Genomic DNA, 17,867 nt, shown 5'->3' with positions numbered 1-17,867 from the left:
CTTTATTTTCTCATCACCTGTCTGGTTGACAATGTATTGATGATGGAAGGAGATATTACATATTGATTTAATCTGTCCCACACACTGCAACACGCGCATTTGAAGTAGGTGGAACTGGCAGCATTTCAATCTTGCCCCGGGAGGGTTAATCCTTCTTTTGAAATTGAAATTTTGGCTGAGGTGTATGTTGCTCGCCTTTGCAAATTTTTGCAAGGGAAATATGAAATATTTGCGCGCCAATAGGATTTTTATGCCCCTTTTTTCTCTGTGTAATAAGTAAATGTAAATAGGAAAAGTCTTGGGGAGGAGTCTATTGTAATTGAGGGAAGCAGAAAGTTACTGCGGTAGTTCTATTAGATATGAGCAAGGCTTTTGACAGTCTTAATCATGACATCCTTTTGTTAAAGCTGCAAGATATTGGCCTGTCCCATGAGGCTCTTAACTGGTTTTCTAGCTATTTGTCCAGTAGCTTTCAAACTGTCCGTATAAATTCCGAACTCTCAGACAAACTACCGATTCAAAGTGGAGTAACACATGGGAGCATCCTTGGGCCCATCCTGTTCAATATTTATGTCAACGACTTACCCTCCGTTTCTCAGTACTGCAAATCCAAGACAAATGTTGATGACAATAAACTTTACATAACATTTCCCGTTCAACAGTGCGCATCTGTCGTGGAGGGCATGAACAAAGACCTTACTAAGATCAGGAACTGGTGCTTTGATAATCGCCTCCTCTTTAATGCATCAAAACTAAACTAATAGCTGTTTGGAAGTCGCCAAATGATTGCCAAGATCCCAAATTTCAACCTGTCCTTGCTTGGTAAAGATCTGGTCCCTACCCGTTGTGCTAGGGACCTAGGAGTGATCTTTTATGATCAGCTCACCTTCAATGATTATACTGTTAAGACCGTGTCATCCTGTATGTCAAGCCTGACCCAAATAAATCGCGCCAAGCATGCTTTCGACAAAGACTAACTTACTCGTAACCATATTTAAGGGTTTAGTTTTCAGTAAAAAGTTTTATTGTTCAAGCGTATGGTCAAACACTTCCGTTACTAATATCAACAAGTTACAGGCTATTCAGAACTTTGCTGCCCGCATAGTGACCAGATTAAGAAAATTCGACCATATTACACCGATCCTTAAACAGCTTCGTTGGATGTCAGTTAAAGACTATTTATTTTATCGAGATGCCTTATTGACATTTAAGTGCATGAACGGTATGGCACCGAGTAACCTTGGTTCCAGATTTATCAAGAGGGGCACGATTAGCGGGCGCTCAACTCGCAATGCAAACTTACTGGACATACCGCGCCATAAGACTGCTACGGACCAGCCAAGCTTTTTATACCGCACAGTAACCATTTGGAACAACCTACCTAGTCATATAAAATTGAGCTCCTCGACGAACATTTTTAAGCGCAAGTTAATAAATTATCTTTTAATGAGTCGATTTTAATTTTTAATTTTTTTTTAACATTTTTTTTTTTAAATTGCATTGTAATTACTGTAATTATTAGATAGTTTTTAAGCTCTGAAAAGCCCCCCGGGGAGAGTTTAATAAATTATTGTATTGTATTGTATTGTAACCCCCCTCTAGTATTTCTTTGGTCAGGTGATCATTCGCTCCATGTGCTCGACATTCGTCTCTCGTTTTATATCGATCAAGACGTGGTTTTTGTTGCAAGGTAAGCCTACAATTTTTTCCCTATCTGTTGTCTTTTGAGGGTTTTTGTCTCGATCATTGGTTTATCTCCGGGTAACTTGTCCTCGTATACTATTTGTCTCATCTTTGTTTGCGTCGTGCGATTTCTTCGTCTCGCAAGCGCTAGCTCCCTCGTGGTCATTTGCTTTCTTAGTTAGGGGTTTTTTGTCTTTCTATTCCCACGTCCCATGGCTTCTTATCGTCATACGGTTCTTGTTTTGGGTCATTCCTTTGTCCAGCGAACAAAAGAAGCTCTTGAGGCTAAGTTTGATCCTCGCGCGGATATTTCTTTTGGCATCTTAGACGACGCCATTGTTCATTAACATGGCAAAGGCGGTCGTACGGTACTTGGTTTGCGTAGTGATCTGGATGTTGTATCTTCGCTCGCCCCCGATTTAGTGATTTTGGATATCGGCACAAATGATTTGGCTACCAGTGGGCCTGAAGTAGTTGCCGGCTCAAGCATCGAGGAGCTGGTGAATTTGTTATTGGACACTTATTCGGTTAGAGCAGAAGCATATAACCCCGAAGCGATTAGGTCTGTCGCAAAGCAACAAAGGGGACTTTTGTCTGATTGGCTGTTCGCTTTTCTTGTGTTCAGTCTCCCGGCCGCGGCAGCGCGCCAAAAATGAGATAAACAAGATGGGTGCCAAAGGGAAGGTTTCTTCTCGTCCTTGTTCGATCGTTCGTTCTAAACTTTGTAGCAATTTTAGGTGGTTTTTAAATCTCAAATGGCGGGAAAAGGTTTTTGCAGCGGGTGTCTAAGAGGCGGGAATTTTTTTTTTTTTGGCGAGAACACAAATTTTCTTTCGGGTAAAACTTGAAAATGTTTCGCAACAAATGCGCTAAATGCACAAGGACAAGGTCAAAATCAAGGTTTATCGGATGGGAAGGTGCTTTTTTGTGCAGAAAATGCTACAACAAAGTGAAGAGAGAGTCAGTGAAGGTGGTCGAGGACGCAGCAGCTGCCCATGGAGCCCTCGCATCTGAAACAGGTATTTGAGAAAAACGCCGACATTCTGTTCAATTCTTTTGTTTTTATTCAAAGAGAGATATGTTAAATTTAAGTCAAATTCCAATTCCACGGTAATGTTGGTGCAATTATTGCTTCTGCAGGTCCTCACAAATTACATGAGATGGCTCTGTACATTGAATTCATGACAAGAAGAGACTGGGCCTATAATTCCACCCCATTTGACATGACTATTGTTGAGTTGTGCTGAGCAAACTAAAATGTGCAACAGGGTACCAATTTTTTTTTTCAAGCAAATTTCCTCTTAAATACTATAATTTCTCCTTTTCGAGGGTGGCAAAGGGATTCTGCGGGACAAGTGATCGGCCCCAAATTAGCTGCGTGATGCGTGATTGTGCCCAAATTAATTGCCCAATGTAGGATCTGACATCACAACATGATGCATGATCTCTGATACATGAATGTTAGTTACCTTTTCCTCTTGTGTATTTGTTGTCTCCTGTGTGGTTTCTCCTCCAAATTTAGAGTGATTATAGCTATTTTCATACAAATACTCATATCCTGCACTGTTCTGTAAATACAGGTGCTCCTATTACAAACTTGGACTACCTGTACAGATACACTTGACAGAATAATTTTTACTCCTCTGTGGTGCATTTCTTGAAAGCTGGTTGGATTATCATCCCTTATTTACATGACGCGTGTCTCTGATGTGTGATTGGTACCCCCTTTGCCAACCTCCTTTTCTCTTTTCCTTTCACTACAGTAATCATTCATCTTTCTTGCTTCATTCTTCTATCATACTTCATTCTTAAAAATCTCTCTTTTATAATTATTTATTTTTATAAATTTTAGTAAGTTGCAAAATGATAAATAGGGACCAGTCACTATATATGGAGGGGGAGGGGGAGGGTCATCAATGGATATTAAATTAAGAGGGGGGCACTTGCCATTTTTAGGCCTAAAGAGGGGGTTTGTGGCAGAAGTGTTTATGTTTATCTTTCAATTAATTTTTTCCTACACATGTAATGACCGGTCCCTTAGTTCGTTGAATTACTTGTCATGATTATATTCCTTGTTTTGCAAATTATTTTCAACATTAATCAATAAATGATTTGTTACATTGTTTCAGATGTCATCCAAAGTGAGTTTGTAAGTACAGCATTAAGGTTCACACTGCATGCAACTGGCTGAGCTCAATGTTTAATATCATTATCTGGCAAACCCTTAAGGCTGGGATACATGACTGTATGTGTATTTTGACACTCAACTAGTCAAAATAAATTCATAAAAATCTGCGGTAAGGAACAGATTTTTATCATGTTGAGCACACCAAGCAGGTTTGGCACACCTCCCACTAAATTATGTTGCCTGGATTTGATTCCCGGATGAACCACCATGTGTGGGTTGAGTTTATTGTTGGTTCTCATTCTTTCCCCAAGGGTTTTATCCTCTGTAAAGACAAAAATATTGCTTGCAGGTTTTTGTTGCTTTCTGGTGTTTCTTTTTATTGTTTCAAATTTTCAGCAGTTCAGGAAAAATATAATTTATTTATCTATATTTATTAGTTGTCCCAGAAATGTCTTTCTGTGTATTAAGAACGAGTATCATTTTTAATTCACCTTTAATACTCCTGAACCTGTCATTTGGTTGTGTACAGTGTACAAAAAGTTAACCTTTCAACTTGCACCTAATTTCAGTCAGGAGCCAGGGTAAAAATAAAAAACCCTCAATTCACTGAACATCCAAGACAAGTCCAGACCCACCTTTGGCAATAACTTGGAATTAATATTATTCTTTTGTAAACATTTCTATTATGGCCAACATTATTGGCTAATAAATGTTTCAATAATTATTATTATTATTGAGACAAAAATATTTTACAAAGCTAATGGCAAGTCAAGGCAACCAGAAAATCTTTTAGCATGAAGGGTATTGCCCATTCATGGAAATCTTACCTAAACTTTAAACATTTTATGAGGCAAGTGTCCTCCAGAATGCCCACTTTTCAAATTCTGGCTAAAAGCATACAACCCTGAGAAAACTGCTCTAGCCAGGTGCAAGATAAAAAAGTAATGTTTTGACAGGGCATTTGTAGAGTATAGCATCCAAATCACATGCCAAAGTATCCCATTCTATAATGTGTAATTTATATGCCGCATTTAAGCTATGGCGAATCAGGCGAATGTGTAAATTCAAGCAAACAGCAGAACAGCTGTTTCATTTAACTGATTTTACACCAAACAGGCTAGGGGCATGGTTTCAGGTGTAAAGGTTTAAAATCAAACAGTTGCAAGTTGTTGCTCAAATGTGGCAAAGTGGGTCAAAGCTTGTAATTAAGTTGCAATTGCCGCAATGAAATATTGTCATTTTTCAATCATTATGTACAAGGTAGCACTCGTACAACATTATACTACTATTTATTCTTGAAATAAAAGCAGATGTGCCCATTTGATACTGTCAGGTGCATGACTGTATATTAAAATTTTAAAGTTTTTAAAACAGTCAAAACTGTACAAATGTAAATAAGTTGCACTCACTGTGCTTTTTATCTACACAATAATTTATTGTAAACTAGTGAGACCATGCAATGGACAGATAACTGATGAGAATTTAATTAATTAGAAAATTTCATTGTACAAATTGTAAATATGAAAATGTAAAATTATCTATTAATTTAGCAATATATCTTGTGAATAAACATTGACATATGGAAACGTGTAATATATTTTAGATGGATTAAACAAAAATTTCTGGTAGAGATTTCTTGTTGTGTATATTGGATCCAATTAATTATAATACATGTAAAGCTAAAGGAAATTCAGGCTAATTATTCAGAAATAAGACATTTTGTATTGCTAAATCCAGTTTTGTTATCGACTGCGAGCGCTGTTTAGTTTCTTAATTGCGTGGATAGAAGTAGGATTTGTTGACAATGTCAGAGCTCGTGTCTGTGCGATGATTCAATTCTCAAGTGCATAATTTGTGGCCAAACATTACATCACTTTGATACAATACTCCGCACGCCTTGCCACTTTAAAGAGTAAACTTTCGAAGGAGATAGATTCATAGCAAATATTTCCCTTTGCCATTTAAAGCGATCCCTGGACCACACCTTTGTTATTGAGATTTGACCATTTTTAACCCAGACAGTGGCGAGATATTATCTTTTTCGGGAACGAAAATTTTAGCTGCGTGTAAGACAAAGGTCATTATTGTTTACATTTCAGAGAAAGTGGACAAAAAGACTACTTCATCGAACTTCAAAATTACATATTTACAATACAGGGGCTTTCGAGGGCCAAAATAAAGTTAATTTACGGATACGATGGTAGAAAAACAAACATGGCTTGGTGGCTAAACTAAACCACTTTTCTGCCCAGGCGAGTAGAGAACATGAGCTCTCGGTATGAGCTATGCCACTTTAGATGGTAAAGTTTCTCGGCAGATCCTATCTATGGCTCATAATCTTTGTTCAGTTAACTGCGTTCCGTGGACCACGGTTCAAGACAAAAGTCTTGCACAGCTAAACCAAAAGTTTTTTATTTATAAAAAAACGAAATAACTCACTTGTCGATTTTGAGAAAGGTTCTCGCGTTCGGGTAGATTGCATCTAGTTAGACCGAGAAGACAAAATAAATTCACACCAGAATACACTGTCACTAACCTCGATTCATCTCACAGACTAACTTTAAGCTGTGACACCAGGGTGATGATTACAGCCCATTTACGAGTGGCATACCTTTTCTGAATCGCATCTGATTCGCAAATTTGCATTTCATACATTTTGAGACCGTATATTCTTGTAATGAAGACACAAATCCAAATGTAAGTCCTGGTTCCAAATAGTTTATTCCATAACAGCAATTATTCTTGTCAACTACATCTTCAAAAACAAACGTACACTCAGCTGAGAAGGAAAATCTTTTGCTGCTCCTCACAATTCGAGAAGTTCTCCGAGACCACCACGTTTCTTGATCTTCAGTTCACAAGCTTGTTTACCTTTCTCCGAAGAAACGGACTTATGAACGTAGAAGCCTTGCATTAGTTTTTCAGACACCAGTCCATCTTCTTTCAATACTTTCGCCCTTAGCTCAGAAAACACCATTTAAAACTTGTTGAAAAAATACGCGCAATGGCGACGACACAGCCATATTTTTTTCCTGCGTTCTAAGTCCGTTGGAATACCATTTTGACAAGTTTGCTGGTGGCGTCAGCGCATGCGTCACAATAGTCCCCTTTGTTTCGCAAAGCTGGGTTTCATTAGCGCGCGAGATTAGCCAATCAGAATTTACTTCCTAATATGGATACACACGACCATTGCGTGAGCCTCGCGCGAGTGCTCAGGGAAAAGCTACATCGCCTTGTAAACAATGTCATCGGTGCGCTGCAAAAGAAAATTGCAGTTTGTTGAGGTCAAGTTTGACCAAAGTGGGACCCTTATTCAATCTAAACGCCCTAGAGTGACTGCGACCGAAAGTCCCAAATGCAACTTCGCGAAGTTAGGAAGTTCACGTAACGATGCGAGCGCAAATGCTCAAGAAAATTTGTCACTCCGACAGCGAGGATATTGTTTTATCGCTCCGCGACCAGTCCAGCTGTGTGCAGAAAATTACCAAAAGACGAGTAATAACCCTGTAAATGGCCTTCAGTCGGACACTTCGAACATAACGGGGAAAGAAACGCCAATAAAGTCGAGCTACACAACATCCACTACGCCGATCCATTCCGATGTCTGCGATAATTGGATTCAGCGAGCTAAAAAAGTTGTTTCTGCCAAAGCTCCAGGATTTCAATTCACATTGTGGAAGGCTGGCCACGGTGAAGTATGTATGGTGTCAAAAGCTGACTTGTCTGGGTACGATCCAAACTTGTTAGCGAATGGTTGTGCTCCAGTGTGTTTACATGTTTCCTCGGACGGGAACTACGCCATTAAAGTACTCTTTCGTGATGCATTTAAAGGCGCACTTAAGGATGAAGGTGATTTGACCTCTCTCCTTGACATTATGAACAGCTACAAAATTTGTCCTGGCCTGAAATCGCCACCAGAGGTCAACTCGGATTTGAAACGGACATGGGGATTCCCTTTCCAAAGAGTCGACAGCCATAAATGTTTACTGCTACATCTACCTGGCAACAAAAAGCAAGTACCTGGCTCTGCTCTCTTTGATGTATGTACAGATTGCAAGAAACTTTACTGGAAACTGAGTAATATCGCAAAGAAACGTCGAAGTAACGGAAGAAATCGTGTGCAGAAGTCTTCAACGTGTAATTGGAAGTTCTTAAGTCCGAAAAGTGCAAAGAAAAGAGTGCGTAATCTAACGGCGGATGCGCGACGACTAACGAAGGAAGTGGAAAGGCTGAGGAAAAAACTTGACGTTTCTCTCTCTCCTGAGTTGTCTAGTGAGATGAGGCATATTACGTCCAAAATAAGTTCACAGTATCACGAATGTTTGGACGATATTTTCGAGGAAGCGGAAAAGAAAACGAAAGGAAAGGGCGGACTGATGAAAGAAATGTGGAAGCAGGATGTGGACGACAGAAAGGCCTTTTGGAAAGATCAGTGTCGAAACGGTAGGCGTCAAAACTTTGATTTTTCCTGTAAGTGTGAAATTTTAAAAATTAATCTCTATGAAAATCACGGTATTTTGCTTTTGGGAACAAACTGTTTCATCATTTTCTCTTTTATCAGTTCTTATATATTTACTTAATCAGAATTGTTACGTGTACATCCGCTTGCGTTACAAAATATTATTGTTGTCTAAAATAAATTTTGCCTCCTAGAATTTCAGTCAACCTTGCTCTGCTCAGAGTTTAAGATAATTTCTTATCGTCTTATTTCTGACCGCTTGTTTAAAAGAGCCACTGCAAGTAACACTTTGATCACAGTTAAATTTTTAATAGGCCTGTATGTTTTGGTCACTCAATAACAAAAGAAAAAAAGAAGCATGAATTGTTTACAAAGTGAAAATTTGAAGAAATAGCTTTCATAAATGGCAACCCGTAAACCACTTTTTCAGCTTTTGTTCAATCTAAGCGATCCTATTTTTGTCCTCATTTAAATTAGGAAAGGGAAGAACTGGTAATAGATGGTCTGCAATAACATACAGGATTGCACTGGCGATGTTCACCCGCAGTCCAGCAGCATATGAAGCACTAAAAAGCTATCAGATTTTGAACCTCCCATCAGTGTCTTCATTAAAGCAGTTCACTTCTGCAAACACCCAAGCGGCTGGTTTAAACCTCCCACATCTGCATGATGCAAAATTAACATATGCTGCATACAAAGTGGAAAGGAAAGACCAGGGTGTTCCCGAGCCTAAGGATACAGGTGTACTTGTTTTTGATGAGGTGAAAGTGGTGATGAAAGTCCACTGGAATAGTGCAAACAATGGGTAAGACTGTTTTTTAACCATCAAACTAGTAGCATGGTAAAATCTGATCAGTATATATAAACGGAATAATTCTGGAGGAGCATAAAGGCATTAAGGGACTATATCACGTGTTGGCTCTTGATCAACAGTCATTAAAAAAAGACTAATCAGTATGTCTGGTTAGAAAACATATTGATAATAATTTATTGGACATAGTTTAACTTTCAAGAGTGTAGACCAGTGTGCATGGCCATAACGACAATGTCAGGTGGCCCTCTGCAGGGTTAGTTACTGGAAGTTTGAAAGTACATGATGTATTTATCAGACTAACCTCTTCTTTGAACCTTTAAGGTTTGTGGGACATGCTATGACTGCTGATGACATGTCATCACTCCAAGATGTTTATGATGAACTCCGTGCACCCAAATCAGTCAAAGCTTCTTACATCATGCAGTATTTATGGCGTGATCTGACCAGTGATTTTGACAAAATCGGGCCATATTTCAGCAGTGGCAGAGGCATGGAGTGCAAATATATCATCTCCTGCCTGATGACCACAATACATTCATTCCATATATATGGTTTTAAAACCATGGCTGTGGTTTGTGATGGTGCCAGCGCAAATCTAAAGGCCATCAAATATCTAACCACAAAAGAAAGTGGGGCCTATGGAATCAATGAAAATCCCCGAGTGGACGACCCTCATCATGTGAAGACATGGATGCTAAATCCTTGGACCAACCAGAAGCTTTTTTTCATTCCTTGCCCATCACATCAGGTTATTTCTATGTTACAGTGCAACGAACTCAACCGGGGTCACCGAAAAAACCGACACTTTGAAATTTAAAGAAATATTCTTGTTTTTGATTGGTTTACAAACTACCAAAGCCAGACTCCTTTGTTGCAAACGTGACCTGTGATTGGCTTATCAATGTTGGGTGGCCCCAGTTGAGTTCGTTGCACTGTATGTATTTCATAATAATGTTCACCATATACCACAATATTGCTAAGCAATTAATTCAAAATGTGAAATTTTATTTAAAAAAATTATATTTGAAGTTTCCAGTGCTTTGCCTTGAGCATCTTGTTTTCCATGAATTCAGTTTTACACGTTGAAAGTTTAATTAAGGTGTCGCTTATTACTCTTGGTCTGAGTGATGGAAAGTGCATGCAGTAAATATGGAGACAGCATAATAATAGCACTTCCTTCCACTAGCTAACCCAACCAGGACTCAGAACTCTTATATGATGAGCTGATCAGTAGACAAATTATTGCTTGCTTCGGTATCATCTGATTTTGTTTTATGTTAATAAATCTCATTATCTTTACCTCTGTTTGAAATAAATTTTCCTGTTTAGTTGAAAAGCTTGATTGCAGCACTTCACTCCTCTCGTCAAGCAAATGGTAGCCGAAGTAAGGATTTCAATTTATATGGAGTGAAGTTTGGATGGCAAGTCATTAAAGATCTGTGGAGGAGAGAGATGGCTAGAGCAAAAAATGGTAGAATGCGACGGGTGCCACAGCTATGTTACAGACACGTCTACAGAGACTGTTGGACAAGGCTTAATGTCAAACCAGCAAAAATCATGCAGGTTCATATTTGAATTAGAAAGTTATGTATAGAAATGGCAGTCATACATTTGTCGATGAGCACAACTTGTGCAAACCATGCATATAATTTTGTTATGCATGGATGCAAGAATTTCATTAGTACATAAAAAGGAATTCATGTTAGACAAAGTTATGCACTTCATTATTTTACAATGTAATTGAATATCAATGTATGAAGTCATTAAACCTTTGCATACAACATACCATCTTAAATTGGCACCTGCTTTAGCTGTTTCAAATGATAGTAACTGACAACTACAATTAATAATAAAAAAGAAAGAAGACTGGTATTGTCAGTAATAATGTTATTTTGAAAAATTTACAATTTCTTTAAATTGCAGCAAAATGGAGTTATTGCTGAACTCTCTGAATACAAGGAAAGTAATCCACCAGATGCTGAAAATGTTGGAAAGACCATTGAATACCTAGATGCTTGCCGCCAGTTATTTGAGAGGGGTATATTGAGTCATGAAAAGATCACAGATGAGCATTCCAGTGTTTTGCAAAACATGTCTAATGGTTATAACTTCTTTGTTGGCTGGGCTGACTATGCCTGGGAACAAGGTAGACTTCCATTGTTTAAATGAAAAAAAAATTAAATGTATGTATTTCACGCCTGTTTTTATTCAAATCACTTGTCAATTTACAGAGCCAAACTTGACTGCTTCCAACCAAAAAGGGTTTCTTGCATGGCAGGTAAGTAACTCTTTTTCTATCAAATTATTCAATATTCAGTACGTATCATTATGACAGTGAAGTTGTTTTTTATTGGCAGAGGCAAGTTTAATAACAATTAAAAATCCAAATATCAACAACTTGTTAGTAATAAGCTTGCTAGGTAATCAAGCTACATGTGGAAGAATTTCGTAATTGAAAGGACATTAATTTTTAACGAAAATAATTCCATGTCAAGTTGTTTCCCTCTCTTCTTTTTTTTTCCCCAGAATTATAAGCTAATACAAAACCTTTTTATTGTTCCCTACAGACGTGGGATTTGACAAGACTTATGTATTATGGCTTCACTGAGTTCTGCAAACACTTTGTCAGTATCTTCTCAGGCTACTACATATGGCCTCTCCGCTTAAATGGGAGTGCACTCGAAACTATATTCAGTCAGCTGAAATTCAATATGAATGGCCAGTTGTCCAGTGTCAATTACTCAGCAGCGCTTACAACACTGAAGTTAAAACGACGCATTCATGGGTGGAGGGGGAAGTTTGTCTACAGAAAGACACCATTATATGTAAGAGAAATTTCTCTAAAAAGAAAATAATGTTCACGTTTAGAGAAATTTATCTTTCATACAATTGTGTGAACACTGGGTGATTACAAATATTATCTATTAAGCTATATCAAGGTCAATTTGGTCAAATGTAGACCAAATGGCTTATGTTATGATGTGCATTTGCTCACATTGAAGACAAATATATCAGAAATTATGAAACTAGTTTTTTTTTTTTTTTGGGGGGGGGGGGGGGGGCAATAATGATTATATAATAGGCCATTTCCTGAATTGCTTTGGGCCTCTATAAATCAAACCGAGGCTAGGTGCAGTCTTTCCTATGAAGAGAAGTCTTCATTAACATGTCTTTAAAACTAATTTCAATGAGAAAGATTATGTATCTGGCCTCACTTGGACAAAGAGGCTCAAGTAACTCAGAAATGGCCTTTTTTAAAAAGGAAGTGAGATTCTGATTTTAATTTCAAGTACAGAAACAAAAGCTACTTGTATTTTTTATATAAATATATGTAAAAAGTTAGCAATGTTGTGCAATTCATATTTTTTGACTACATGCAAAAAGTTATGTAAATCCAAGCAAATTATTTGTAAAAAATTGTTCTGTATAACTGACTGAGGTAACAGGTACAAACACACAGTTACATGAACTTGAGCACGAAATATCTTTTAAATAAAGCAGTAAAAGGTATTTTATTATCCCACATGCTTCCTGCTAGAATATACATTGTAAAAAAATAACCATAATTTAAATTGAAGATTTAAAATGATTTGATGATGTGAAAATGAATGAAGATTGTCAACAGCACTGAGATAATCAAATATTTATTTTTCTGAAAAGTATGTTGCAGTTCATGAATACACAACCACAATGGTTAACTCTCACCATCATTACATACTCAAATAAAGTGCTCTGTCTATCACACTATTCTGTCTACCACTACACTAATAACTTCACTAATGTAATTTTCAGGAGTTTTCTGTTAGGGTTATTCCTAAGCTGTTCGATAACAATTCTCTAGAGGTTTAGAACTCCCCCTCTCATAAATAAATTACAGCTGGATATTTCATACTCACATACTGACAGATATGGCAGTCGTTAGTTGTTATGGATAAGCCATGATGAGTAAAGTTTGTTCAAACTGCACAAAATGTAAACCCAAACAGTTCTTTCTCTTATTTTGCAATATAGAAAATATTTTCATGGGCAAAAGACAATATTCTTCTTTATAAAAATAATAACCTTATGATAGTATGAATTTTGTGTTCTCATTTTTTGACTGGTGTTTAGATGCGAGTATGTAAACATGGTTGTGACGGCACTATCATTGTGTTTCCTGGCACAATTTGGAAACACTTCAAAGCTCTTGCTAGACTCTTAAAGTAATTTTGATGACTTTCTTTTGGGGGGGGGGGGGGGGGGGCGGGGTTGGCTATCTCTTCTCCCCTGAGCGTGAGGAAACATGGCAAAAGAAAGAAGGGCCACACTGCTTTGCCAGCCTTGTCTTCATTTGCTGAATTACTTTTGGGATTTATGTTTTACAAAAGCAATAGGACTTTTCCCTTGTTAACATAGCTTCATCTAAACATGAGGAGGGGTGGGTAAATTTGAGACAGATATGCAAACCAGAGATGCAGGTTTGCATATCTGTCTCAAATTCTCCTAACCCCCTTTGTGTTTAGATCAGGCTAGGAAAACATGGAAAAATTGTTTTAAATGCATCCGATGTTTAGTTGGCAACCTTCAGCTTATTCCTTAACATAACTTGTCTGTCCTGTGTTTGCCCCTCATGATGTTCCTCCAGACATTTCTGCGCTCTGACAAATTCATTGCACCTGATGTTGAAGATTTTGCGCAATAGTCTATTATAGAGATCTGCTTTTATGCCTGGGGAAATTTTTATGCCGATGGATATCAGTGCTTCATTAAATTTCCTATTAATGCCACCGTCACTCAACACTTGTTGTTCGGCAACCTGTAACAGCCAATTTAATTATTAGTTAAAAAATCAGGAAGCAATAGTGACACTTAACTCACAAGGCATGTTGAACGAACCAAGATCACGCAAATATCTATTTGTGTAATGCACCTGCAAATGTGTTAGTGTGTCACAGAGGAGAGATCTTTTTACTGCAGCTGTCTAAAGGTAAGGTTCTTATTCCTTTGAAAAGGCAACCATATACAGTGTAACCATGTTTGATGAGAAGAAGCATATGCCTCTGTGCTAACCTATTCAGGTACAAATTGATTTCCAATTCGTGGATACGCAAAGGTAAATGCAGTAGAGTGAATAGTTAAATGAAAAAAAGAAATAAAAATAATGCTATTGATATCTCAAGCATTCGTTAAGAGGCCTAAGGGGGATAGTTTGCTTTAATAGTTCTAAACTAACCTTGAACAGTCTTCTACCAAATGAGTGATACCCATTTTGATTCACGACTCTTCCGAACACTTGCGTAAACTTTCGCAGAAAACAAATAAGTTCCACCTTCAAAACAAGCAAGTTTCCTTCATCGAGATTATGCAGAAAACTTGGGAGGTTTGTCTTTTCGTGATCCTCCATTTTCTCAATAGCGTCTATCTCCTTCAATATGCTTAGACCTCGAAAGTGGTTGGGCAATTTGTCGTTAACGTTTTTTCAGTTTCAACGCCGCCGCAGAACCTAGCTTTAAAAGCGAAACATCGTCCTCAGAAATATCAACACTCTTTCTAACAACCATAACTGTTGAACTAGCTTCCTGACTCTCCCTAACAAACTTAAAACCAGCGCTCGCAACACTCTCCAAAATACACGACACTATCTCCTTACCCCGGGATGGAACTGCCTTCACTATTTCCTCCATATCTCCGCTAGCTAGCACCTGCCTAACTAACTCGTACCATCTCACCTGTATTAACGCATGCTTGTCAAACGAACCCTTAACTCTTTCGGAAAATAAATCAAAGAAATGGTCGTTGCAACGCTTCACTTACCCACGAAACGGTCCACTTGCCTCCAGCACATCCACATCGGCTGGCGTGCTCGAATTAAAAAAAAACCCAAAGTTCGCTCTAGCTTCTCTGAAGATCCTTTCCACCACAACCTCTTCCGAAAGCGTTTTCCCGGCTAAACTGATCGAATTTATCTTCGCTCTCGAGAGTTTTTTGACGGTCTCTTTGCGAGCGGACGCCATTTTGTTTGTTATGAATCCTTCCATATTTGCGCAAAAAATACATTCGTGCTCCTGATTGGTCGGCTGATAAACCCCAGCTTGTTTCGAAACATTATAGCGGAATTTAGACGCTTCGGGGTGATATGCTTCTGGTTAGAGCGATCGGTGTGTGCGAGGTGATACCTCGTATTCTCGGTTTTCACTGTCACGCCATTGAAAAAAAAAATCCAAACCATTCCATGAATGAAGTCAAGAAATTGACATGGTATAGAGGATAAGTAAATAAGGCATCTGTCCACGTGTCAGGTCTGTGCGGCATGCCGTACTCGAGTTATTTGACAAAATGTTCCACATAAATTTATAGAGCTTAGTATGGAGACGCCATGTTTGTGTCCCTCTGAGGGACACAAACATGGCGGCCGGAAATAGGGAAAAACATCTGGAGTTCACTTTTGCCAGAAAAGAGGTTTGTTTGCCCTTGTCAATTTTCGAATGTTTAGATTAATATTTCTCCTCAAACTTAAATTGTTTAGAATGCTGAAAATCACCCGAAGAGTCATTTTTAAGATACGGAAAAGCTCTGTCACGGCCGTCCTCCTTATGTTACGCACGATGGAAACTCGGAAATTGAAACTGTTCTATTTTCAAAAGGAAGCACTACATCGAGCTAAAAAATTGTGAACAGACGTATTTTTAGGTAATCTTTCCTTGAATGAAGGTAAAAATTTTGTAGGCCTCCCAGTTTTGAATTCTAGAATTTGGTGACGTCACGTGAAAACCGAGAATTGGGCAACCAGCCTTTAACGCGGCGGTCCCGGTTTTGATATCACTATTTTCGGGTGGTTTTGGACCCATTTTGTAATGTTATTGGTTGGCAGCACAAGAGTTTTAGTAATCCCTCGGTGAGTCCGTATTTACCTGATGGTGTCCATGTAAATAAATTGGGTCAATACTGGTTGTACCGGAGTTATCGCGGCGCCATGTTGCATGCATGCTCGTTCCCTGTTGTATTTCACACCTTCGCTGTAAATGTGTACTCTCCATTTTTATGTCTACTCATTTATTCATTTTACTTTCGTGGGGCTAGTTTAAATAGGCGGCTGTCTCACATGGTCCACGTTTTATCCGCTATTAGTTTATTTTTTTTTATTCATGCATGTTAATTTGAGGACTTGTTTCTCCGGTTGGCCATATTTGATCGATAATTTTTTCCCGATATATAATTTTGTTGCATTGTTTTTGTTTTCGTTCCTTGCTTGAAGTCTGTTGTCGCCCCTATTTTTTGTTCTGGGGCCTTGTTCCAGTTAAGCTCGCGGTTTTATTCCTTTTATTATTTTCCTTTCTTTATTGTTGTGGCTTTGCAAGGAAATATGGGATTTTTTTCTCTTTTTCAGTCAGAAAGTTTGGCATCTATTTTGAAACCTTATACCTAAGTATCAGCTTCTCGGTGTTTGAATCCTCTGATGGAACTCTCGCACTCGTTTCTGATCGAAGAAGTACCACAATGAGCTGCCGCCATTATATATTGACTCAAAAGGTCGCAGTGTGGTAGAATGCTAATTTCTAATTTGGTTAAACTCAAACATTTAGTTTCAGAATCTTTCAACAAAATTTTCATCCTCTAAATAAGAAAGTTAATAAACTTTGGGCTGAACATAAATTATACTACTACCTTGGGACCAACAAAATGTATAGGATTTTGTGCTCTCTGGATGGATCGGAATAACAAATTGTTAACCGACGATGATGATTACCTTGCTGGGTGTATATGCAAATGATCCCCAGTCAAGAGTAGTAATGCAATAGGGAATTTGTTGCGCATGCTCTTGTTGTAGCCTCACCAGCGGTAGCCTCAGTTTCAGGTCGATCGTAACGGGACACAGGGCGATAATGATTGTACATCTTGCTATTGATTACCATACGATTATTTATCGATTACTCGTTAATGCTGCTGATTAGCGACGTGTAGGTAAATGAACTTTGAAGATTATAATGAAGACATTTTCAAACTGAGCATCTGCCCATTAAAAGATACCAGAACCGCAATAGGCCATTTCCGAGTTACTTTGAACCTCGTTTCGAAACCGAGGCCAAGTACAAGGCTTTTCATGTGGAAATTAGTTTCATATGAATGAAAACTAGTTTCAGTTAAAAACTATTTTGAATTATATCTGATCTAAACAATAAAATTGATCTTATAAAAACTTTTTCAAAACTAATTTTTGAACCCTCTGTTGCCTCCGTCAAAGTGTCATTTGCATAATAATTTACGGTTCTTTTCTGCCGCCTGTACCCATGGATTCTGCTAGTGGTAAACGAACCTGTGACAAATGTATAAGTCCGTTAACAGATTTGTGGTCCAGGCCCCAGTTGCTCAAAGGCCGGATAACTTTATCCGCTGGATAAGGTACTATTCGGGGTCTAAAATATATTTCACGTTAAACGTTGTCCAAGATTTTCGTACACTCCTAAACTAGACTGTGGTTAGAGTGTGCATATTCGCTTGTACACGATGAAATACTGAAATCTTTGTACAGATTGAAACTGTCGGATAGTGACTTATCCACTGGATAAAGTTATCCGGCCTTTGAACAACTGGGAGCTGGATGAAAATTCTTGTTTGTCTTTCATTACTAGTACGCTCCAAATCGAAATCTTTTTGAAGAGTAATTGCTTTTGCCAATAGTGGTCAAGAATCGTGAAAAAAGAGAGGTGCTAGGTATATTGCAGTTGGAATTTTAGATTGGTATACATTCTATCGCTAAGGGACATTCTTTTTATGATATCGAATTAAAGTGGGCGATCGTCAGA

General features: G+C 38.2%; 2 protein-coding genes across 2 annotated transcripts; one reads left to right on the top strand and one right to left on the bottom strand.

Annotated features, from left to right (window-relative positions):
• Positions 1–7,009: 7,009 nt before the first annotated feature.
• Positions 7,010–13,312, top strand: LOC146478457 (uncharacterized). Its single transcript, XM_085112017.1, has 7 exons — positions 7,010–8,254; positions 8,748–9,075; positions 9,406–9,832; positions 10,414–10,647; positions 11,008–11,230; positions 11,316–11,362; positions 11,652–13,312. Exons 1-7 carry the CDS (start codon positions 7,054–7,056, stop codon positions 11,937–11,939), a joined length of 2,748 nt encoding a protein of 915 aa, XP_084968143.1. The 5' UTR covers positions 7,010–7,053; the 3' UTR covers positions 11,940–13,312.
• A 321-nt stretch (positions 13,313–13,633) lies between these two features.
• Positions 13,634–15,068, bottom strand: LOC146478456 (uncharacterized). The gene is made up of 2 exons (XM_085111696.1): positions 14,297–15,068; positions 13,634–13,879 (listed from the first exon to the last, which is right to left on the bottom strand). Exons 1-2 carry the CDS (start codon positions 14,465–14,467, stop codon positions 13,634–13,636), a joined length of 417 nt encoding a protein of 138 aa, XP_084967822.1. The 5' UTR covers positions 14,468–15,068.
• Between the last annotated feature and the right edge of the window lie 2,799 nt (positions 15,069–17,867).

Source organism: Pavona decussata, unplaced genomic scaffold (assembly GCF_977016875.1).
Source record: "Pavona decussata unplaced genomic scaffold, jaPavDecu1.1 SCAFFOLD_64, whole genome shotgun sequence".
Lineage (NCBI taxonomy): Eukaryota > Metazoa > Cnidaria > Anthozoa > Scleractinia > Agariciidae > Pavona > Pavona decussata.
Note: the sequence above shows the minus strand (reverse complement) of the source record. Positions and strands in the feature narration are given on the sequence as shown.

Bases quoted from the DNA above. Each gene is read 5' to 3' on its own strand.
- LOC146478457 (XM_085112017.1), top strand. From the start codon at position 7,054: ATGTCATCGGTGCGCTGCAAAAGAAAATTGCAGTTTGTTGAGGTCAAG. The intron at 8,255-8,747 runs GTAGGCGTCAAA...CATTTAAATTAG, and splicing joins GAAAGATCAGTGTCGAAACG to GAAAGGGAAGAACTGGTAAT. The intron at 9,833-10,413 runs GTTATTTCTATG...TTTCCTGTTTAG, and splicing joins TTCCTTGCCCATCACATCAG to TTGAAAAGCTTGATTGCAGC.
- LOC146478456 (XM_085111696.1), bottom strand. From the start codon at position 14,467: ATGGAGGATCACGAAAAGACAAACCTCCCAAGTTTTCTGCATAATCTC. The intron at 13,880-14,296 runs GTTAGTTTAGAA...TGGCTGTTACAG, and splicing joins TTGGTAGAAGACTGTTCAAG to GTTGCCGAACAACAAGTGTT.